General features: G+C 39.0%; 2 protein-coding genes across 2 annotated transcripts in view; one reads left to right on the forward strand and one right to left on the reverse strand.

Moving 5' to 3' along the window:
- The window catches only part of LOC309402029 (catalase-like), a 51,252-nt gene extending 44,304 nt beyond the window's left edge, over positions 1-6,948 (reverse strand). The window contains exon 1 of the mRNA XM_081971514.1: positions 6,829-6,948. Within this exon, the coding sequence (XP_081827640.1) occupies positions 6,829-6,852 (24 nt within the window). The 5' untranslated portion in view covers positions 6,853-6,948. The remainder of the gene's footprint in view (positions 1-6,828) is intronic.
- A 214-nt stretch (positions 6,949-7,162) lies between these two features.
- The window catches only part of ABTB2 (ankyrin repeat and BTB domain containing 2), a 144,587-nt gene continuing 126,806 nt past the window's right edge, over positions 7,163-24,943 (forward strand). The window contains exon 1 of the mRNA XM_081945341.1: positions 7,163-8,517. Within this exon, the coding sequence (XP_081801467.1) occupies positions 7,647-8,517 (871 nt within the window). The 5' untranslated portion in view covers positions 7,163-7,646. The remainder of the gene's footprint in view (positions 8,518-24,943) is intronic.

The following is a 24,943-nucleotide window of genomic DNA, read 5'->3' on the forward strand; positions in this document are numbered from 1 at the left end:
GAAATAAATCATTAGTAGCATACAGCAAAACGGGCTTCTTATCAGTTGTTGAAAAGTGTTATCAAAGCTTTCTTAGCTCTGAGGCAATCTGAGTCAAAGCAATTTTATGAACAGAAAACCTGATTTCTATGTTTTAGGGAGAAACTGACGTAAGGTCTGGTTGTAATGACTGTGTTGAGTTGGAATAATCGTTTGAAATGGGCTCACCTGCTGTTAGTAATAATTTTGTCTTGAATTCACAGAGCTTGGACAGGTCAGTTTTTGCCTGAAGCAAACAATCCTGCAGAAGCTTGGATGTCTGGTCATAAAGGCCTTTATAGTTACAGTCTGAAGCCCATGGCATTCTCCATGCAGTTTCATAATACCACTGTTATATATCACTGGCAGCTCTCTCCCATCACTAATGCAATGATGTAAACAACCATTACATCTTCAAAGGGACCCCTTCAAAGTCAGACTCCCCACAATTCATAAATAGCCTCCCCATCCTTTTCTCTCCCACTATTATCAAGTGAAATGAAGAATCTCTGACTTCCAGACTCACAGGAAGGATTCCAAGACTGATGACCAAAGATGCTAATAATATCGAGGCTTTACTCCACTTATTTGTATTTTGATTCAGGTCACCTACTAGGACAGTCAAGATAGTTTGCATCTTATGTCCAGATTTCCAACCAATTGAATATGATCTAAAAAATGAACTTTCTCTACAACTGAATTCAGTTGGATGACATTCTTCCTCAAAAGAGGTGGTTTAAAGTTGGGCACAATAGCACTTACTTATATACCGCTTTACAGTGCTTTACCACCCTCTCTAAGCGGTTTACAGAGTCAGCAAATTGCTCCCAAACAATTTGGGTCCTCATTTTACCCACCTTGGAAGGATGGAAGGCTGAGTCAACCTTGAGCTGGTGAGATTTGAACTGCCAAGATGAAGGCAGCCAGGCAGCCAGCAGAAGTAGCTTGCAGTACTGCACTCTAACCACTGCACCACCGTGGCTCATAGTTATCAATAATTACTGGTTTCAGGGAAAATCTCTTCAGGACGGGGACACCACCACTTCTTCAAAGCACTAGGCCTACCTGCTTTACAAAGACAGGCATCAATAATCCCCAAAATCTAGCCCTTATATTTTTTTGACTTCCCAGTTGATGCTTGGGTTCCAGTGGCCAAACCTCTCAGAGATATTACCCTATTCACTTCCCTGAAGTCCATAAGTTGGAAGGAATTAATTCTAGCAAACATCACAAGATGCCAGCCCAGTCACCTTCTCTGAGCCAATACATGTAGAGTCAGAGCAAATTTGAGCTATTTTATTTGCAAAATTTTGTCCCAAGATCTCAACCTGTCCCTTGGTAAAATCTTCCTATTTCCCCCATCTCAATAGGAGGTGTGTCACTATAACAGTAGAGACATCATGTGACAATAAGCCTGTTTTGATGCCCTTACTGCCATGATATAAGCATCAACGTGAGGGTTACCCCTTTCTAATCCAATTTACTTCTAATATTTTTCAGTGGCTTTTAGGAATCTCCTTTGTTACTTCATCTCCAGGAGTTCCTCAGGTTTTCAGTTAACCAAGGAGCACTCCCACCTCTAGAAGTAGCATATATCTTAATTGATCCTTCTGTCCTGCACAGTCCTTTGGTAGCAAGGAGTTTCAGGGGAAGAATGTGGCATGGCAAGATTTTTGGCTCCCAATACTAGACCACTTATCAATGCTTGGAACTGAATATTAGATCTGAAGTAGATCCCTGCATGTATCAGGTCAAAGAATATTGTAAAGTCATAAACCACTAAATTCTTCTATAGCTATCTTTTAAGGCATGAGGGTTGCAATCCCTCAGCACTTAAAGCCAGCACTACCCACCCCAGGATAAATTTCACAAGCTGAGGTCGAGATTTGCTATACAGCAAGGTGGACACTATACCTGCAAGATTCGCAGATTGTCCTGTTGACCCAATGACCCAAGCAGACATTCACAGTCCATCATCTTTAGAATACTTCCATCTTCTATGATAGTAGCATTGTCCTCTGAACTTCTAGACGAAACTGGCTCTTTTTAACCCAACTTTCTTCTCTCTTTCCCCTTTCTCCTCCCCACCCCCCAGAAGCTGGGATTTTCCATGGCTGGGTATCCCACTGGCTTGATACCCAATGCGAGCATAAATGCTCTGTGAAATTGGCCACCATAACCATCCTATTTAGGAACTCCAAGACCGAGCCCAGGGTGGTCCATGACTGAGAAAAGTGTCTCTAGCAACATGAAAGGCTCCACCTTGCTGCATCAGCCTCTGATCTTGGTCTGTTCAACAAACCATTGTAATAGGCGAAGCAGAGACACCATGGAATGTTAGAAGCTTGGGGAAATCTCACTTCTAATCCATGTGCACTATGACATCCATCATTCTGCTCTTAAATTCTTCAAATGGGGCAGCTTTGGAAGCAGACATGGAGAGCAGGAAAAACAACAAAGGCAAGCTTCAGTTAATTCTGTCCTCCATTCCTTCAAACCATTTCTTCTACCTCACTGAGTGCCACCTTTATTTTCAATCAAAATGGCGGTAGACAGGAATCCTCCTCCTCCAGCACTCACTATAATATTTTAATTGCCCGGGGTAATTATTTTCTGTTTTGATTACTGAAGATAGCCTGTTTGTCATCAGCAAAGCCCTGCTGCCATATTTTTCCTCTAGTGAAGAAGCTACTGTGATGGAATTTCCCTATTGATTGACAGCATTTATATTTGGAATCTTATTTTGAGTCTTCTAGTGACAGTCAGAAAGAAAATGACAAAGCAACAGGATTAAGGCATTGCAGTCACAGTCCTGAACTGATGCATTCCATTACCCTGTATGTTTTTAAACAAGCAAATGAGAAATGACCAGAAAATAGATTAGATCGTATAGCACTTGTTGATCTCATCGTAGAACTTTAAATAATGGATGGACAACATAAGATTTTACATTAGCTTGCCTTTCTATACGTGCAAGAATTACATTAAATGGTGCCTATTAGAAGGAGAAACTGCTTGCGGAATGGTTTTCCATCTGTAACTCTGTAAATCTGTTTTGAGTAGTTGGGAAGCATACAACTTTAATGATAAAATGTTTTTCTGAGGAAGAAAGGGGTAGCCTACCATTCATATTAGCAAGTCTCACCCCAGAAAGCATCCTTTCTTACAAAATTCTCATCTCTAAAGGTGAAAGTATTTGTAGAAGATTCTACATGAAGTTCTCAGTAGTTAGATTCAAAGCTGAGAACAATCCAGGAATAAAACCTTTTCAAAAAATTTCTTAACCAAACTAGAGCTATACTACTTGACTTCCACAAATCTGGACAACTACTAGAAGGCAGCAAATGGGATATTTTCTGCATCTTTTCGAGAGATTTTTGCAGACCAGTTACAGAAGCCCTCATACACCAACTAGCATAGGTATTCCTTGTTCAATGACCACGATTGAGCAACTCTGTTGCTTAGCAACAGAGTTATTAAGTGAGACATTACATGACCACAACAGGTTTACAATTTCACTTGTATCATGGTCATTAAGCCACTCATCCACAGCCATTAAAGAAGACAACACCTGACTGCAGCTTATGATTTTACTGTTGATTTCTCCATTGACCTTGCTTGTCAGAAGTTGGCTAAAAATCAAGTAAATTGCGATAACATGACCAAGGGATGCTGCAACTATTTGGTCTGAACTGTCCAAATCTCAATCATGTGACCAAGGGGATGCTACAACAATTGTAAGTACAAGGACCAGGCATAAAGTTATCTTTCCAGCAACCTCTTATCTTTAAACAGTTATTAAACAGGGCAGTCATTAAGGGAAGGCTACATTTTCATTATATACTGAAGATTCTTTAGCATCTTCAAACATGGGTAAAAGACTTCTTTATCTGAACAAGACTTGACCATTTCACTGACTGATTGACTTTGAGAAACCAAATGTAAATGTGAGCAAGTTGCCAAGCATTCACCCAGGGAAGGCAGCAAAGTACTTTATGGATGTGGACATCATGATTGCAATCTGTCATTAAACATCCAGTCATTAAGTTGAGGCCTACCTGTACAATAGATTAAAATATATATATGCAGTGTTGAGTTCACAGATCCAGGAAAGCCAAGTTTTTAAAGTATAGTTTGTTGCATTGTCATCAGTGGTCCTGCTTATTTACAAGATCTGAATATCTATCCAGCGGTTCAAAGATTCCAGTCTTACCACAAGATGGCACTGTTACATAAATAATGATTGCGGCAAGTTATTTAAAAAAAAGTGCCTACAGAGAGGTCCAGTGCTTTCTTTTTAAATAGCCTACATACAGAAAGAATCAAAGAAACCAGATATTTTTATTTCATATCTAGTTCACCATTCAAGGTCAAAAATGTACATACTCCCATATAAAGGCCTTTGTCAGGTTTCAGCGTGCCATCTTAACTAAACAGACTTAAAGGGAGGGGAGGGGTCACCATCAAGACCTTGTTGACTTCTAGTAGCTGCCCAGACTAGTTCAGCAACTGGCCCTAGGTCCCACAGCTGACTTTGTGCCTGATGTGGGACTAGAACTCTCCTGCAGCACCTAGCCAATTTTGGCTGAACTCTGAACTTAAGCAATAAAAAGATCTGGGAGAGTACCAAAAGTCCCAGTAATGGGAGTAAGAGTAGAAATTGAAACACCTATGTGGAAAAAGTAAAGGCAATCCTCATCTGTACTACTGTTAAAGACAGACAAGCCTCTGTAGTAACTAAATAAGCCTGCAGTTTGACTAGTGCTGCAGATATACTTAAATAAGCCTGCATATGCCTAGACACACCCACGTAATGATTTCAACTTGAAGAAGACTTAACCTGCAAGCCTTCACTTGTAAAAGTTTATGCAATCTGATGGGGGACAAAAGCATTTTGAATGAGGTTTCTTTTTTGCACTGTAGATTGTAAATTCAATACAATCCTGTTAAGTCCTCAAAAGAATTATTTAAATCTCATAAAATAACAAAGTGTTCCTAAGTAGGGCTTTACTGCTAACTCTTGAATAATAAGAATAATAATCTTATTATTCTATTACAAGTGGGAAATGAAATTTTAAATGACCAGTCCATGGTAAAAAAATCTTTAAAACTCAGGACTCAGTGTAGGCGGAATTCATTGGGTGGTTTCATTTTGTCCTGCAGTTTTGCATATTGAATCTTGTTTAAAAATAAGCCATAGTTTAGCATGTATGAACCTGTACAGTAATTAATTCCCCCTTTTTTGGTTAAACATTAAATAGGTGTGTCTAGACATACACATATCTATTTAAATATATCTACAGCACAAGTCAGACCAACTGCAGCTTTATTTGCTAGAACTGGAAATCTTGGTTTCTGCGGGTCAACTTCACAAAAGGCTATAAAAGTTTCCCACTAACATAACTTTTTCAAAGACAGTTTCTAACCTATCTCTTTATTTTTGCAGTTTCACAACCAGAAAAGAAACCTTTGCAGAATTTTGTTAAATGTAACTTCCTTAGCCTCCTCAAATCTTCTATTTGAGATTAGTTTATTTATTTCTTCTCAATGTTGTTTCTTCAAAAGAAAAGAGGACAAGCTATAAATTATCTGCCTTAATTTAAATTGGCATAATTTCAGAGTACTGTTATTACACTGTAATTAATTCCTTTTTCCAAATTAAAAGTCAAAAGAATGTCTGCAGAGGAGTCTAACGGAGTCCATAAGCACTATTATGTTTATTGGGTCTTTCTACACTCAGAAAACTTGGAAGAAAAGAAAATGTACAAAGCTAGCTCTACAATCAGCACACAATACAAAACAGACTGGGATAACTGACTTAATGCTACATTTTCCCACCTACATCTGGAAAACTGAACTATTGCTCTCTTCAGTCTCTCCCATTGCCAGATCTTTTGTTGTTTGGAAAATAAATAATAATCATGTTTTCCTATTTATCACATCATCACAGTCATTTTGAAATGAAACGAGTGTCAAATAAAGTTAATAATAAATTTCTAGGCCCTTCATTAAAATATGTGAACAGAAAATGATGATTCCATAAGAAAAACCTTACTTGAAAGCACTTTGCCTGGTGTCACTTCAGAACAAAATTGCAAGAACACCATGTCTAAGCTTCTGGGAAAAATAGTTCGATAATATCTGGCAGACCATAAATTCCCATGCCTTATTTTATGGCCAATAACGTAAGATATTGTAACATTTGTAAAAACTCCTTTCCTTTCTTTGTCCCTTTATAATGTACTCTTTCCAAACTATGAGGGTATTACAAGATTGTTGAAGGCTTAAACATTTGTAGGATCCTCTGTAATGCAATTATAAAATCTATATTGATCGGCAGGTATCATTTTGTTTTATTTTCTTACCAATCTCATTTACACACGGGGAAAGGAATAGCAAAGCTCTCAACAGTTTTCACCTTCATTATGTGAGAATATACGCAGAGGAATATATTCTTTGCAGAGGAGGCAGACAGACAAGTGTTGTGAAATCGTTTTGAAAAATGCATTAATAATTTCCATTCAAAATATGCATTTTAAGCAGTACAGACTTTATAATGGGAGATATTCCAAAAACACAATGTAAGATTTGTTGGACCCTTATAAAACACACACAGGGGAACCCCTTTTTGGGGTGTGTGTGTTGCTGCTTAGTAAATCCCCATTAAAAGTTTGCACAAGCCAGTAGATGCCATCTGCAGCCCCTTCCTGGGAAGCAAGTCCTGGGAAGCTGGCGGGAAAGTTAGACGTGCATCTGCAAAAGGCCAGAGATCACACTTAGGAAATCTCAAGCCTCCCTCGGTGTGGTTACCTTTTCTTCTCTGGATCGGCTCATGGTGCCCACGCGGCTTTGTTTCCACCAAAATCCCTCGCAATGGCTCCTGTCTTCTGTCACCTCTGCTCGCCCAGCTTGCCCCTCCCTCTCGCGACTTCTGACTTGTTTTTCAGGCCCGCCCTGCCCCGCCCCGCCCCCTTCCTGGTTCCGCCCACCCAGCCCGCCCTGAAGAATACGTACGGTTTGGAGGTTGCCCACAGCTCGCATTTCAGCGGATGGCCCCGCCCCCCGGGTTCTCCAAGAGCTCCTGATTGGCGGGCATGCCGTCGGGTCATTTGCATGTCGCCTCCGGATCGGTGAGCCAGAGGAGAGCAGCGAAGAGAGAAGTTCGCGCAAAGCTTCTGCAAAGTGTCTCTCGGGGGGCGCGGAGGGGGGAAGAAACACCGGCAGGCAGCAGCCGTTCTGGGTCGCTTTGGGTTTCCTTTCCTCTCTCTCCCCTTCTGGTTGAGTCCAGAATTGATTCTGGATCGTTGCTGGGGGAAAAGGCTTGTTCGCATCCCGCCGCCGCTCCAATTAGGCGGTAGGTAAGCATTGCCTCCTCAGAGCTCAGCCGGATCCTCCGCATCTTCTGCAGCTGGCCCAAGATTTTCCACCCCGTCTCCTTCCAAGGCGGAGAAGAAATGATCTCACTCGGCCCGTGGAATGGACACAGCTGGAACGCGTGAAAACCTGAAGGCACCGCGGGACTCGCATCCCGGAGCCTAAGCCCCGCGAGCGTCCTCGGTCGCCTTTGCGAGCCGCGCGGGACTCGGCAGCGGCGGCGGCGGTGCCTCGGAGGAGGCGAGTTTTCCCTTATGGCTGGGCTATACAGCTCGCCTTTGAAGACCCTGGAAGATCTAACCTTGGACTCCGGGTATGGGGCTGGGGACTCCTGCAGGTCCCTCAGCCTCTCGTCCTGCAAGTCCAACAGCCAAGCCTTGGCCTCGTCTCAACCCCGGGGCAACTGGTGGTACTACTCGGGCTCCATGAACAGCCGCAACAACAGCTGGGACACCGTCAACACCGTCCTGCCGGAGGATCCCGAAGTCGCCGATATCTTCGCCAAATGCGCCAAGCTGCCCGACCTGGAGGAATTCCCTTGGAGCGAGGAAGACGTGGAGACGATCCTGCGAAAGGGGAAGGCGGCGACCCAGGGGCGAGTCTTCAGCCCAGAAGCCGCGAGGAGGCTGTCGATGCTCCTCCGGAGGCCGCTGATCCGGATCTCCCGGGAGGCGCAACGCCTGAGCGTGATGCACGCCAAGTGCACCCGCTTCGAGATCCAGAGCGCCATCAAGCTGATCCAGAGTTGGTCCCTGGCGGAGAGTTGCGTCCTGGCCACCGTCAAGGCTCTTTCGCTGTACAGCATGAGCGCCGGGGACGGCTTGAGGAAAGGCAAATCGGCCCGCTGTGGCCTCACCTTCTCCGTCGGGCGCTTCTTTAGGTGGATGGTAGACACTCGGATCTCGGTTCGGATCCACGAGTACGCGGCCATCGCTCTGGCCTCTTGCATGGAGAACCTGGTGGAGGAGATCAAGGGCCGGGTCCTGGCCAGCCAAAACCCAGACGGAGACGAGGCGGGAAGCGAGGTCTCCTCCGAGGTCCTGGAGGCGGTGATCAACAACGACGCGGAGCTTTGGGGCGTCCTGCAGCCTTACGAGCATCTCATCTGCGGGAAGAACGCCAACGGTAAGGAGCGGTAGTCGGACAAGAACGGGGGGAGGGGGGGATAGGAATTTGCTGCAGATTTAGCATACCACTTGGGGAAGTTTCTTGGTGGTATATGTTTCAGAGGAACTGCACTTCTTGATGGGGATGCTAAAATAGTGTGCAAAAGATGCAAATGGGGGAGGGGGAAACAAAATAATATTGTTCTAAGTGATCTGCTTTGTGTTGAACTTAAAAAAAATAACAAACTACCAACAGAAGAGAAGATTGGTACTTCAAAGTTGAACGGTGAAGTTCAGTACTGATGATGTTACCTAGTTGGGTAATGAAATGTCTGCAAGACGTTCAGAGAGCCTCAAAGACCCCCCCCCCCCAGTGATGATTTCAAAGGTTTAAAAAAGTACCAGTTACAGTGAAATTGCAATATCCTACACAAATGCACTTAAAAGTTTAGTAGCACTTTCTTTAGAAGTTTGGGAAGTAATTCTGATGAATTTAGACAGAACTGCAGTCTATTAAACCATTCAAACTGTGGTGACATCCAAACTGTACTATGTAGAGTATTTAAGTCTTTGAAGACTTAAATATTCTACATGTAGACTCCATGTGCTTTGCATTTGCTGAGCAGAATCCCAAAAACGGAATGAGATGTGCTAATTAATGGAGAGTGAAAATAAAATAAGACCAGGTCAACTAAGGAAAGTAAATACTATGTAGCATCAGTCAGTTCAAACAGTGCATGTAATTAATTAATGTTGCTAATTACACAGGTAGTCCTTCACGTATGACCACAATTGGGAATAGAACCTCTGTTGCTAAGTGAGGCAGTTGTTAAGTGAGCTGCCACCTATTTTTATTATCTTTCTTGCCAAGGTTGTTAAATGAATCGTTGTTGTTGTTAAGTGAATTACATGGTTATTAAGTGAATTGAATTTTCTTGTTGGAAGACGGGTGGGAAGGTCACAAATGCCCATCTCATGACCACAGAATGCTGCAACCATCGTAACTACGTGCCTATGGCCAAGCACCTTAACGTTGATCGCATAACTATAGTGACACTGTGATAATCATAGGTTTGAGGATCAGCTATTTGCCAATTCTTTTCAGTGCTGTTGCAATTGTGAGCGGTCACTAAACAAATGGTTGTAAGTTGAGGACTACCAGTACATCATAGGTTATTATTGAAATAATGAGGATGATATTACGGAAGCTTCTTTTAACAGTAAGTTGCAAAGTGGGGGGGGGGGGAGGGAGGTTTGAATTCTTCACACTTCATATTAATCCTTCTTCCTTTTTCAGCCAAGATGGGTCAGGCATTTTTCACCACATGCCAAAAAAGAGCTTTGTTCAAGGTTACTCGTGGGAAAGTCCTGTTGAACAAATAATGGGACTTAAGCTGGTCAGGGCTAATTCATTCTTTTGATTTGGGAAGATTTGCTTTCTTTAGAAACACAAGATTTTCTGAACAAGTTTCCTTTTCAGTTCCATGTACAGAACCCAGAGGACAGGCAGCTGTGTCTTACTTCATTACAGCAATTGGACAGCATCTTCTATTATCTTTGAAAGCTAGTTTAAAGGTTCTGATACAATGGCGTCCTCTTTAATCTCTCATCACTTCCTGGCTCTGAAGATTCTCATAGCCCAATTCTTTACAGAGGGATCTATCGGAAACAACAACATTTTTCCTTTATTTTTAAACTGAATACTCAACCTACAATCCAAAGTGGTTTAGGACAGGTATAGGTTGTCATCTCATGTACATTCTCTATGTACTAAATCTTAAACAGAAGTAATCTTAGCTGGATAAAAGCCTAAATATATAGTTATGGAGATGGAGATTCCTCTCATCCCTGCTCAGAATATAATAGCAATTTTCTGAGTGTCTTTTCCTCATATTTATTTCTTTATGTCATTGCATGTATTAGATCTGCCCACTCTACAAGATTCTGATTGGCTGTATATTGGCTAATGCGGCTGGTAGATAAGGTGTAGCTGGCTGAACTTTATGGGCCTCACCATATCATGTCTCTGACTCACAGGCAATCTTTCAACTCACCCATCCCTATGTTACATTCTGTCTAAGTTCCTGGGAGTATAAGGAAGAAATGTTCCTGGAAAAATGTGAAAATCAAACAGTACTGTCTGGTTTCACCTTGATATCACTAGTGCTGTACTGCATCAGTTTCACTAAGAGTGCTAATACGTTATACCAATTACAGTTGTTTTGTTTTGATTACACAAGTTGATAAGTAACTTTAAAGCAGGAAATGACTAAAGGGCTTCCATTTAAAGGCTGTGTTGTCATCAGCATATGGCAGCATATATTGGCTGTGAGAAAAATCCCAGCCGGTTGACAATTCCCATTCACAAAATAATAGTGCTACAGACTGAATTTAGCCCAGTCAGCTTCTGCCCTTCACTACCAAAAGAATGGCAGATTCCTCCTGGATCAGACAAGTGTCTATTAGTCTTACAGTGATAATCAAATGCCTATAGCAGGGGTGTCCAAACTTGGGAACTTTAAGACTTGTGGACTTCAACTCCCAGAATTCCCCAGCCAGCCATGCTGGCTGGGGAATTCTGGGAGTTGAAGTCCACAAGTCTTAAAGTTCCCAAGTTTGGACACCCCTGGCCTATGGAAAGCACAAATACACAAATCTTTCTGTTTTCCTTCTGCCTTTCCATCTTTACTTCGAACAAGTTTGCATCCCTTTTTAAAAATTCTTGTTTAGCTAGGAAATCTCCTTTTTGCTCTAACAGCTTTCTTGATGCCATTTTAGCCACGCTGGATATAATTTGACTTTATTTTACCTGCAGTACACATTCTAGTTGAGTTTCTGTTATTCTGGTTTTGAATATCCACTAACTATTATTGAAAGATTCCATCTTTTGACTTTCCCCATCAACTTTAGTAATTTGTTTCACTTCTAAGCTGTATGTTTTGAAGTTAGAAGTGACAGTCCTAGATTTGACAATCTGCCTCTGATAAATTAAGCTTGACAGCAAAGCTATTACCAAGTGATTTAAATGCTCCCTATACAGAGGGAATTGCAATGGAAAGCAAAGCTCAAAAGGCAGCTGAGAGAAGGGAAAAGACTGGATTAGGAAAGAAAAGATGGGTTGTGGTTATTCTCTCACCGGGGCTGTGTAAGGAAAGAGAATTCCAAAAGCAACCCTTGCCGGTCTTTTGCAAGTTGCAACAGTTTAAGAGAAGTTAATTTTTCTTTCTGACTATTCAAAAGCAAAAGCAGATGTCAGGAATTATGCAAAAGTAAGCTTCCCCATTAAAAAAAAATGTTTTTAAAAGTTACTTTTTGTCTTATTTCTAGCGAAACAGCTTTATTTTATGAGGTTGCACATTTTTATCATTGATTTCTTTAATGCAGGAAGATGTATTAAAATAAGAGGTGGGTTGATTTTTGTCTAATCCTAGCCACAATCGAATCATTAGTTTTATTGGGGGTTGTACAAATTCATTTTAAGTGGTCACTGATCACAACAGTTGAGAACTCTCACTTTAATCTGCTTCCATTACATTCCAATCTGGATGGAATGCAGCATTTTCACCCTCATTCTCTACAAATGTTTGGTCCTGAATTGGAAACTCCGCAACTCTTAGGTTTTTCTTCCTGAGGTCAGCTTATGCTAGCTAAAAGTCTGTAGAGATTCTCAAATCATCCAGGTCATGGTTGTTCCAAAAGTGCTTTTTCAGGAGGTAACTGGACTTCCTTGTTGTTTTTTCTTTTGAAGATATTTCACTTCTCATCCAAGAAGCTTTTTCAGCTCTGACACTATTCCCCACTATCCTGTCAGAGCTGAAGAAGCTTCTTGGATGAGAAGAGAAACTCTTCAAAGGAAAACAAAACAAAACAAGAAAATCCAGTTGCCTCCTGAAAAAGCCCCTTTGGGATTTATGCTGGCTACTTTTCAAAATTAAACTCTACTATCTATTGGAAATGTATCATCTTTAATATTTTTATTACCCAAACAAACTTTTATATCACCCCTTTCTTTTTACAGTCCACTTTATTAGGAATACAGTCAGTAAATAAACAGAAGTATTATTATCCCATTGCTACAAGGTGCTGTAGGTACATAGCTCAAAATATCTAGAATGTCTGTCTAATCAAGATGCTGATTTAGAAAATAGCCAGAGAAAAAGATTTCTTTTTAAATGAGCAAAGTGAATGGACAGAGGCTTGTATTATATGAAAATGTAAGGAGATATGAAAAGAAATATTTATAAGGATTCAAAATGTGAGCTAACTGTGTTACAATCATGAATTGGATACAAAGCTTTGATTTGCCCTGCAAAGGTTGGGTTTCATTTCACAGTGGTATATGCTTTTTTAGATCATTCTATCAAATATATTTATTTATATATAAATCCCGACTTCCTGTGCCCGCATGTGCATTCAATTTAGTTTTAGGAATGTATTTATTGTGTTAACAAGGAACATGGAATGCAAGACATGGAGTCCATGGAGTGCACTTGATTAGTTGCACTTTGCAAAATGAAACTGAGCAAGTGTTACTTTAATTGGAAGAAATGAAGCTTGATTTTCAGTATAAATTAATTTATTCTTTCGGCGATAAGGTAGCAACAATACTGGATGGTTAAGTAGATTCAATTTCTCATAGCAAGAATAAGATTTTTTTTTTCAAAAAATACATATTCTGCACTTTCAATTTGAAGATTAAAGACTCAGATGTTTCTTAGATGCTCAGTCATTTCATCCAAGCCAGATATTATCATCTGCTACCTATATCCGCTAGTGTGTGATAGTGATTCGTGCTGATAGTTTATCTTAGAAGAAGAGGTCTCTGAAACCTGGTTCAGAGTGACTGGTTCTAAGAAAATTTGTAGAAGTTACCTGTTGCTCCTTTTATTAGTTCCAGATCTTCTGAAGAGAAATATTTTGGATCTTGGGTGACAACATTAGCCAGAAAGATACTCTATCCCAGTGAAAGCTTAACTTTTTCTTGTCGCATGTGCGTGCCTACACCCATAATGCGATGCATATGTGACACACCCATCCGTGCACCCCGCCCCCTGCGCATGTGCATGTGACCTCCCTGCAGCCTCCTGAGACCAAAAACGGGCTGTGTGTGTGTGCCATACACCCCCGTGGCCCATTTTCGGACTAGCAATCCTCCCTGAACACTCCTGGAACCAAAAACGGGACACCGGGGGCACGCTGCACACTTCCCCCCGTATACTCACTCGCCCCAGCCCTATTTTTTTAATGGAGGCACCTTTCAATAAAAGTTACTATAGATTGGGGGGGAGGGGATAGATTGTTGTTTGTAAAAGGAAGCAGTGGCTTTTGCATGGTTTCTCAAGATTTTCAAAATGTAAATTATGTGTAAGTGGAAAAATACTGAGTTATTATTTTAGAAAATATAACTTGCTTTTGGATGTTGTAGAGATATCTATTCTTTAGGTGAAAAAAGGAGAGTGCTGACTCGTCATTTTTCTAAGTTGTATACTTTGCACTAATTGTCACTGCTTAGAATCCCTGGGGAAATCTTCAATAATTAATACAAGCCTTCTGCTTCTCTAAAGTCTCTCCAGTAAATATCGTAAAATAAATCCTGGCTGTTAATGTAGCTTTACTCCTTACTTTAAAGGCTAAAAACAGGCCTAAAAGTTGCCAGAAGAGCAACTGCATTTATTACCTTTGGTGAGGATTACATTGATATCCTAAAGTTGCTTTAGCCATGATTCAATTTAGGTATGACTTCACAAGGTAGGTGGTCATCTCTCATATCAGCCATTCTTTCCTACCTCCCAGAGTGAGAAATAATAATGTTGATTTATCTTGCCCAAAGTTGCCAGAAAATCGTGATGTGAAGCACTTAAAACGTTCAATAGCATTTAATGGTATCTAGCTTTAGGTGAACTTCCTAAAATAAAATTTGAGAATCTAAAATCTGGATCAATGAGGTTTTTTTTTTAGGATAATAAATTTTGATGTTAAGATGCATGCTCAGAAGATTGGAACCAAACACTTACGTCTTTATCAATTGTCCTTAAGCTAAACAAATGCCTGAATGGTTTGAGGAATTAATGGAATCAGTAAAGATAATACAGTCCAAACATGAGTCCGTAACAGAAATACTTACACACTCTTTGCTGTATTGCGAATACTTTAAAAACTCCAGTTGTGCTTTATTCCTAAGTATGGCATGAATACAGATGTGTGTGTTGAGTTTTGGGTAATACAGAAATCATTTGCAACTTTTTGGGAACATTTTTTAATCTCTCAATCTAGTTTATAGCCCTGGCTGGGACCTCCTAGTGATGATTTCTCATTGCCTTTCTTACTATTCTCAAGATCAGTGAAGCATTGCTGGAAGAAGCATAAGAAGCATATTTTTATAGAAGTATATAATAATTAATTAATGGATTAGGCAAACAAGTGATAAGTAAAGAGAATTCATGATCATCGCCTTTAGTAGATTACCTCTGGTTGTTTGAATGCAGAAATACTACTGCAAAAAGAATTTGTTTCCATATGTTCTATATAATGCAAGTTCTGGTTACATAATTATTTCAAGAGTGCTGCATAAAGAGATGCTGCATTCCAGACTGTGGAATGTTGGATTTGACATTCTACCTAACAGCTACTTGTTGAGTGTATAAGATGCTGAATATTTATGAATAGTTTACATCTTACAAGAGAGGCCCTATTTCTGTAAAGACCACAGGAGATGTCACGTATTGTTTAAATTAATCATTTCCATATTCTTTTTGTTGAAAAAAATGGTTGACTGTATTTAAACTCTTTATAAAAGAAGCTGTGAACAATTGGTAAAAGTGTACATGTTAATTTCATAATTCTAATTTATTAGAAAAAAGATGCCCTATAGAGGACATTGAAATCTTTTTGGGGAAGCTTGGAATGTTTTGAATGGAGACGTAGGCAAAAAATTCAGTGCTCAATATTGGATGAATAAATCAATCTACAAAATATGCTAGAGTTTTGAAAACCTGATTTGGCACAGTAACTAAGGCAAACAATGTTCAATGTTCACTAACTTTTGTGTTTATGAGAATCTGTTAAGTATGATTGTACCATTACATATTACAAAGCTTTGAAAGAAAATGTTACATGGAGAAGTTTGTAGGTCTGGGTCGACATCACAGAAACAAAGACAGCATTATTTACCCATTAAATGTATGATGGTTCCTAACTGAGTCCCTATAACTTGGTCTCTTAAGCAGCTGATGAATTGGTACCATCTGATAAATAATACAATAACTTTATTACACTAAAATATCAGTTTTATCAGTTGCAGAGGTGGGTAGTTTTAAAGGGTTATAATACATCAACGTGTTTTGTACTTTCTGTATGTATTTTGATATGAGGGATATAGATGCTTTAAAAAAAAACTACTGGAAGGGACTTGAAAACGGCAGTTATTTTAACTAGAAAATAATGGCTACACTGGAATCAAGCTCTAGCATCAGTACCTGTTTGATTTTATTGATGCTGACATTTTTAAGAAGTAACATCTATATAAAAAAAGATGAAAACTGGATAATGCATGAGAATAAGTAAGTATTTAGTGGGTGTGGCCAAGAGAGTGGTGATAGCAGCCACATCAGCACGATCAGTTCTTCCCTTTTTCTCTCTATGTGTGTGCTGCACATTATTTATTTATTTAATCTCTAGCATATTTTACATGGATTAGCAATATATTCTTAATATATTCTTAAAGACTTCCAGTCTTTAAGAAGATGTTGGATAACCATTTGTCTGAAACGGTATAGGGTTTCCTGTCTAGGCAAGGGGTTGGACCAGAAGACCTCCAAGGTCCCTTCCAACTCTGCTATTGTATTACTTCTATATATTAACATTTCACCCAGATTAGTAAACACAGTAAAATATAAATATTAAAAAGATTTAGGTTCAAATACCAATGTCTAGGCCACATAACCATTGAAGTGCAGCATTGTTTATATTTAAAGAAAAAATTGAATGTTCATCACAGAGCTTTGATCACACCAAAGCTGGGTGTGGTCACATCTTAATTTTTGTTTTAACCATAAACTGTCAATACTCCTGAAAGTATTCTGAATTGTAGATTGGAAGAAGGTAACTGGAGTTTTAATGTTTATTTAAAATCCCATCTATTCATTGTAGTGATTTAATAAAAGCATCTGAGCTATGAATGTGGCATATATTCACCAAACATCATGCTTCAGGGAGGATTCAAGGTTTATTTGATTATGTGCCCACTTGTATTTATTTTCCTTCTCTCCTTCATTAGCAATGACTATATTACAGCTTTGTTATATTCTTAGTGTATGGTTTATGACTTCAATGACAACTCGGAAAAGCTGTGTGTTTCATTATCATTAAAATCTATGTTCTAATTCTTTGGTGAGATGCACGTCCTGAACAGCAGAATTACCTTGTAATGGGGTGTTCTGTATTCCAAAGACAGTACCACTCTAAACAGTTGAACTGGAGTAGCCAAAGTGTTTGGAGAGTAGCTCATTAATTTTAATAAGCTATTATCTTCATTGCTGTGTTTTGTGGAATGACGTCTGCATAAGAAAATAGCTGCAAATCTGATAAAGGAAACCGGCAGGCTGCAAGAACATTGACCATCTACCATTCCATTTGACTGAATATCAACATTACAGTATTATAAAACAACTCAAAAAGTTGAACCAGAAGATTCAGTTGTGCATAGTGGCTGGCAATAAAATGAATCATGCTTCTAGTTCTTTTGTTTGTGGGAGTGTCTACATATATGATTCAAACTAATACGCCTGGAGGATTCCTCCCCCGTGAAATTGAGGACTTTCCCGATTAATTATTTACCATAAATGCCATAGGCAACCGTCATAAACACAACTGACTAGATTCCCACACAAGCTAATATTTCAGTGGCAACTATGGTGTCAGCATAACTTTACATAGCCAGTCTGCCAAAACTGATTACAATTTCAGTTGCTCCTTTGCTGAGGTATGGTAGAAAAATACCAAGAGAACATAATGAAAACATAATGCTTTTTTTAAAAAAGTCCATTTTCACATTTACTGGACTGTCTTCAAATTTAAAACAAATCTAATGTGAGAAGCATAAATTGTATTCACATTTATATAAATGGTTTAAATCCTTGTCTCTAGCTGTTATAACAAAATTAACTGTTTTTACAAGACAACAGAATCTAGCAAGATATCCAGTGCATCACTTGGAATTGTGTTTGCATTCTAATCACTGACGTCAAACCAGGCTTACTTTCTCTGATGCAATGAGGAGTTTTCACCAATAGTCCATCACTGTAGTCTTTTTTAATACACACACTTGGCAAAATGCTAGAAAATATGCAGTAGTTATTCATTTACTTGCAACAATTGTTTACATTTCCAATAACTATATAGCAGCCTGCCATTGACAATGTTTTTTTTTGCTTATACACAGATTTTCATATATAATATTCAAAAGGACATTCTCCATTCTTGAAGAATGGCAGATAACTCAGTATATGGATCAGTTTGTCCTTAAATGCCTATGGCTCTATGCTATCAGCAATAAAAACTATACAGTATGTCTTTCTAATTCCAATTTAACTGAAATGGAATTGAAAATCAAGCAACAATTCCTTCAAACTGTCTTCCATGCATTTGATTTTCCACAGTTAATCTTTTGAGCAATGACCTAGTCTGTATGTATGTGTGCCAGTGTGAGTGTGTATGCATGTGTATTAAATATTAAATGTGGATCAGAAGTGAAGAGATAATCATATTCTCTATGTTCTTGTTGTACGTCATATAGCATTCAAATAGAAATACTATTATAAATAGTATTAAATTAAGTTTAACTAAACTGTAAACTAACCAATATATAGCTAATACATCAAGGAAAAGAAGATAACATAGTTCAGTAGACTTTTAATTTAATTTCTGGCACAAAAAGTGAAATAAGCATTGATAGACATGGAATTAATCTCCAAATTGGATTTTTTCACCATTTGTTACTTGGACTAGGTACATAATAGCTTGACTTTGAATGCTATTATAGTGACACCAAGATCCAGGCTCATATTCTCCTTCTACTGCTTTCCCCACTACAGTATGGCAAGATAGTACTACAATGACTTATTTGTAAATTAGATCTGCCTGATTATACAAGGAAAAAATAGTTTTCTATGAGGATATAGAATGTTTCTGAACTTTGAATGTCTGGCCTGGCAGATGAGAACAGAAATGTGTCAGGGATTCTTCCCATCCCCCACTCCCCACCAAATTTGTCTATTTGTACTTTTCCCTGTGGACCTTCACATCCCTAAATTGTACCTCAGAATGGATAATTTAAAGTGGGGCATTTTCATTCAAATGGTGTATTCTTAAAAGAATGGAGGATGGAGGAACAAGCAAATCGAGGGCACACTGATGATAATCTGCCTGTGTGAAGTTTGGCACAGAAGCTAAGAGGTCTTTTTGTCTAGATTTAAACACTGAACTGAGAACTGAGTGATTCCTTGGAAAGAGAACCTTTTCTAAAATAAAACAGGCATAAGAATTAAACACTTTTCAAGTAAAACAGACGTAGGATTTGAAGTATACAGCTAAGAAATGTGTTACACTATTTCCATAATTTCATTTTTTTTAATACTGGTAGGAGGAAAGATGTGAATCCACACTGAGGAATAGATTTAGACTTTTGCTACAGATTGTTTTCCCTTTCAAAAATATACCCTCTAAATCTATTATACCAGGAGGCAGTCTAATATATGGCCTACTAGCGTTTTTCCTTCCCTAGTCACAGCCACTTTTGGAGATGGTTTTCATAAAAAAAGAAAAAAAAGAAAATATTAAGGAAAAGGAGTTGCACCCTCCCCTTCTTCCTTCTCCTGTGCGATAAATATAGTCCGGATTGGTGGTCTTTGCAATTATTACTTTTTTAATGCTAACTGTATAGCCTTGTGTTATCTTGAAATGTAGGATTGGCCCAAAAATTTTTGCTGTTTGAAATGAAGGCTAACGGGGACATTTTGGGTGCATCCTATCCCCTGTTTATAAGGTAATCTAAATCTTCTGGAATCTAAAATCCTTTTACTTAATAGTACAGGTGAAACTTGAAAAATTAGAATATCGTGCAAAAGTTCATTTATTTCAGTAATGCAACCTAAAAGGTGAAACTAATATATGAGATAGACTCATTACATGCAAAGCAAGATAGTTCAAGCCGTGATTTGTCATAATTGTGATGATTATGGCTTACAGCTCATGAAAACCCCAAATCCACAAACTCAGAAAATTAGAATATTGTGAAAGGTGCAATATTCTAGGCTCTAAGTGTCCCACTCTAATCAGCTAATTAAGCCATAACACCTGCAAAGGGTTCCTGAGACTTTAAATGGTCTCTCAGTCTGGTTCAGTAGGAATCACAATCATGGGAAAGATTGCTGACCTGACAGTTGTGCAGAAAACCATCATTGACACTCTCCATAAGGAGGGAAAGCCTCAAAAGGTAATTGCAAAAGAAGTTGGATGTTCCCAAAGTGCTGTATCAAAGCACATTAATAGAAAGTTATGTGGAAGGGAAAAGTGTGGAAGAAAAAGGTGCACAAGCAACAGGGATGACCGCAGCCTGGAGAGGATTGTCAGTAAAAGGCCATTCAAAAGTGTTGGGGACTTTCACAACGAGTGGACTGAGGCTGGAGTTAGTGCATCAAGAGCCACCACACACAGACGGATCCTGGACATGGGCTTCAAATGTCGTGTTCCTCTTGTCAAGCCGCTCTTGAACAACAAACAATGTCAGAAGCGTCTTACTTGGGCTAAAGAAAAACAGACCTGGTCTTTTGCTCAGTGGTCCAAAGTCCTCTTTTCTGATGAGAGCAACTTTTGCATATCATTTGGAAACCAAGGACCCAGAGTATGGAGGAAGAATGGAGAGGCACACACTACAAGATGCTTGAAGTCCAGTGTGAAGTTTCCACAGTCTGTGTTGATTTGGGGAGCCATGTCATCTGCTGGTGTTGGTCCAGTGTGCTTCAAGTCCAGGGTCAACGAAGCCATCTACCAGGAGATTTTGGAGCATCTATGGGGGATGCTGACTTCATTTTCCAGCAGGACTTGGCACCTGCTCACACTGCCAAAAGCACCAAAACCTGGTTCAATGACCGTGGGATTACTGTGCTTGATTGGCCAGCAAACTCGCCTGACCTGAACCCCATAGAGAATCTATAGGGCATTGCCAAGAGAAAGATGAGAGACATGAGACCGAACAATGCAGAAGAGCTGAAGGCCTCTATTGAAACATCCTGGTCTTCCATAACACCTCAGCAGTGCCACAGGTTGATGGCTTCCATGCCACGCCGCATTGAGGTAATAATTGCTGCAAAAGGGCCCAAACCAAGTACTGAGTACATATGCATGCTTATACTTTTCAGAGGTCATATTGTTCTGTGAACAATCCTTGTTTTATTGATTGCATGTAATATTCTAATTTTTTGAGATTGTGGATTTGGGGTTTTCATGAGTTGTAAGCCATAATCATCACAATTATCACACATCACAGCTTGAACTATCTTGCTTTGCATGTAATGAGTCTATCTCATATATTAGTTTCACCTTTTAAGTTGCATTACTGAAATAAATGAACTTTTGCATGATATTCTAATTTTTTGAGTTTCACCTGTATGTTTGTGGTTGACTGACATCACTTTAATATTAAGTTCATACAGTTTTCTGAAATCAGTACTGTATGAAAATACCATGAGCCTCTACCATTATGGAGTGGAAGCTAAATAAACCCAATTCACCCATACAGCCACACATGTAAGAGGAAACAGAAGAAAGTGTAACTGGGTATATTTCCTCAAGGATGTTTCTTATTAGCGTCCATTGGCAAAAAAAAGGAAAGAAAAATAAAATGATATTGAAAGAGTTAACATGCCAGAACAATGCCTGTATCTATGCTGGAACTCTTTGCTGAACTCAAAATCCTGTTTTTAAGTTTTATGCCTAATAATTAAGAAAACTGCCCTGTTCTCCCAGTAGACAGGTAGGAATATTTTCTTCTTAGGAAATATATACATGACTAAGTACTTTTGACAGTCAGCATTATGGAATGACTTAAACCTGGAATAACTCACTGGGCTCCATAACTCACTGGGATTTCCTATACAAGAGTTGGGTTTATACTATCTGCTTCCAACATTGAACTTAATATTCTGGATGCAAAATAAACAACTAATGCTTATAGGCCCAATGTCTATTTTTATTTCATTAATAAAACATGAAAACATTCTGATCCATTACAATATGAGGTTTCTGATAATCCCATTTTAATTCAACTACTTCTTTTATTTGCCTGATTAAAAATAAGTTTGTATAAATTTGTGTATCAGTACTGCTTGACCAAATTGTAGAATTTCAGCAGTGTATTCAGTAATAAGGATCCACGAGAATTTTGTTTGAAATATATTTTCCATATAAAAATTAAATTTTAGGTATGATGAAAAGAACATTGAGGGAAGCAGAACTGATTGTGTAGCTCTTAAATTCTGGATTTGATTTCCCCGTGCGTTCAACCAAGTTCCTGGCCAATTCTTTATCTATAACAGTTATATGGCAGGCTGGTAGAAATACTTAAGGGAATAGAGGCATTTACTGAATTTGATCAAAAGAAAGTTTTTTAAAAAATTTATCAGAATTGACAAATTTCTTCACATAAACTTCTTAAGAATTTGAAAAATCAAATCTAGAAGAAAGATTTGATGGCATTTTCTTCTATCCTTACCCATACAATATTTTGAAAGGACTGGTATCATCAGTAGTATCCCCAGTGCTAAGTAATGTATATTGCAAAATTAGTAGGGTGTGCCTCTGTTTACCCTTGCATCATAAGAAATCCTAGATTATAGTAAAGTCAGAACTGTGTGAATTCTGGTACGTCACATTGCACTGTAATCCTGTAATCCACTAATGATAGGGTGGTTGGCCTGCTGGTGTTGCTCAAAATTGTGAAGTACTCTATTTATGTGCTTTTAAAAAAAACATTAGCCCATAATTTGTCTTGCATAGATTTGCCTATCCAGATTTAAAACCAAGGATAAAACAGAGAAGTGGTTCCTCTATAAAGAAGGTTAGAAAGTCATGTTATTTTGGCATCTATACAAATGCCATTATACTTGCTTCCTAGTAAGGCATATGTTAACAATAATTCTATTAGCATGCATACAAAGCCATTATTTCAGTACTGTATCAGATTCAGAGAAGCCAATTCACTGGTGAGTTAATGTTCAGTGAGTTTAGCAACATCTGATTCACATGGTTAATTCAAATATATTAGATGTGCAGATGGTTTAATTAGATACCCAGGAGCAGCCAATATCATAACGGACAGTGCTCAGCCCTGAGGTCTTAAATTCAAATTATAACAAGGGCCACAGGAGGTTTTGTTCATTAGTCTGAGGGTTGCAACCCTGAAACCTTTATATATATTGATACAACATTAAGTCAAAAGAGAGGAGAATTGTGATATGCAACTTTATTGCAAAATAAAAGTACATGCAGTCCTTACAACAGTTCATTTATTGACCATTCAAAGTTACAATGGCACTTAAAAATGTGACATGCCCATTTTTCACTTATGACTGTTGCAGTACCCCCATGGTTACATGATCACAATTTGGATGCTTGGCAACTGATTCATATTTATGATGGTTGCAGTGTCCCAGGGTCATGTAATTCCCCTTTTCTAACCTTCTGAGGAACAAAGTCAATGGGGAAGCCAAATTCATTTAACCATGTTACTGATTTAACCACTGCAATGTTTCACTTAACAAGGGTGGCAAGAAAGGTTGTAAAATGGAGCAAAACTCACAACAGCTGTCTTGCTTAGCAACAGAAATGTTGGGCTCAATTGTGGTCGTAAGTCAAGGACTACCTGTATTTTCTTGGCTTTCTACTTTGGCCACAACAAAGCATTTGGGTTAGTATTGCCATTGGAGTTGGGCAAGAAATGGAGCACCCTTATGTGGAGAGCGGCTAAGAGGACCAAAAGGTTTTTGCTCTGTACAAGAGATCTTGAGAACAACACTGCAATGCAAAAGGGTTGAAATCCCAGGCAGAGGCACCTTCCCCCTCCCCCTTTCTCTGCAATAGGTTTGCAGAACAGTCCCACCTCCCCCAATACTTGACCTCTTCTCCACCTGAAGGATGCAGAGAGAGGGACAAAGGAGCAAGGTCATCGCCACTGACATCTTCTCGCTACAGCTTTGGCAGGTCAAGGGGCTACTGCATCTCTAGCCAGCCCCCACATTTAAAAAAATAGGATAGAAGACAAAAACAAAGAGCACAATAATTATTTTTACTTGAATGATGGCTGTATTGTGGCCTCTGACATCACTTTGTGGCACTTCCAGGGCATCTTTTGATTGCATGGCTGAAATTCAGCAGCCAGGTTTTCTTTCTGATTTCCGGAGATACATTTTGCTGTCTTTGGTTACTTAAAGCTTGTATAAAGAATTGATTTTGATGATCATTGCGTTTTTATTTGAGCCTTAATGAAAATATTGGCAATTACCAACGTTGGTGCACTATTATCACTGTTATGCAAAATATAGTGCTGTATTATATTAAGTAAATTAAAAGGAGCCTGTTTAAAAATTTTGACATTGTCCCCACTCCTCTTCCCTGTGGTTGGATCGTGATCCTTTAGAATCCCCTACTTTTTAAGCACATGCATATACAGTAATTTAAATACCTGTTGTTTTTACTTAGTGGTGCTTATCTGAAGTTATTATTGCAATGCATGATTTATAACTCCAGTAAAAGACCTTTTCAGATAATTAATTCCAGCAAGTGACATGCCGGGGCTACCCAGAGTGCTAACTTACATCCTCCCTTTCAGAGTCGTGTCTTTCAACTTTTCTTCATTGCTCAAAAGGTCAAAGCCGCCTTAAGGCAAACAACCTCTTCTGAATTAAGATAGATTGACTTTCTTAGCAGAAAGCTAACACTTGAGGCGCAGCCAAGTCTCCGCAATGGGCTTGTTGTGGAAGAAGATGCTAAACTGGCAATTTTAGGGAATTGGGCTGGCACCATCTACAAAGCAGAAGCAATTTCCCTCAGTTGCTATGGGTAGCAGACTCAGAAAATCATGGCAGGATGGAAAAAGAACTCAAATATACTGAAATAGTAGAAGAGCTCCAGTTAAAGAAGTTGAGAGAACAGCCTTACCAATGCTACTAATCAAGCAATGCCAAAGGAAACTGACTTGTTCCAGGTCTCTTCATATTTACATTTCTATTTTCAAAATCTGAATATGTTTCTCAGTGAAAGTAGTTACACAATGTTTACTGTGTGTGATGTTTGCACTGATCTTCCTTTACTGAGGCACAATTCCTTTGTTGCTACATAATTTCAGATCTTTGTCATTAAGAACATTTGGATGCTTGGAAAAATGAATGAAG

This window comes from Natrix helvetica (genome assembly GCF_964273705.1).
Source record: "Natrix helvetica genome assembly, chromosome: 1".
Lineage (NCBI taxonomy): Eukaryota > Metazoa > Chordata > Lepidosauria > Squamata > Natricidae > Natrix > Natrix helvetica.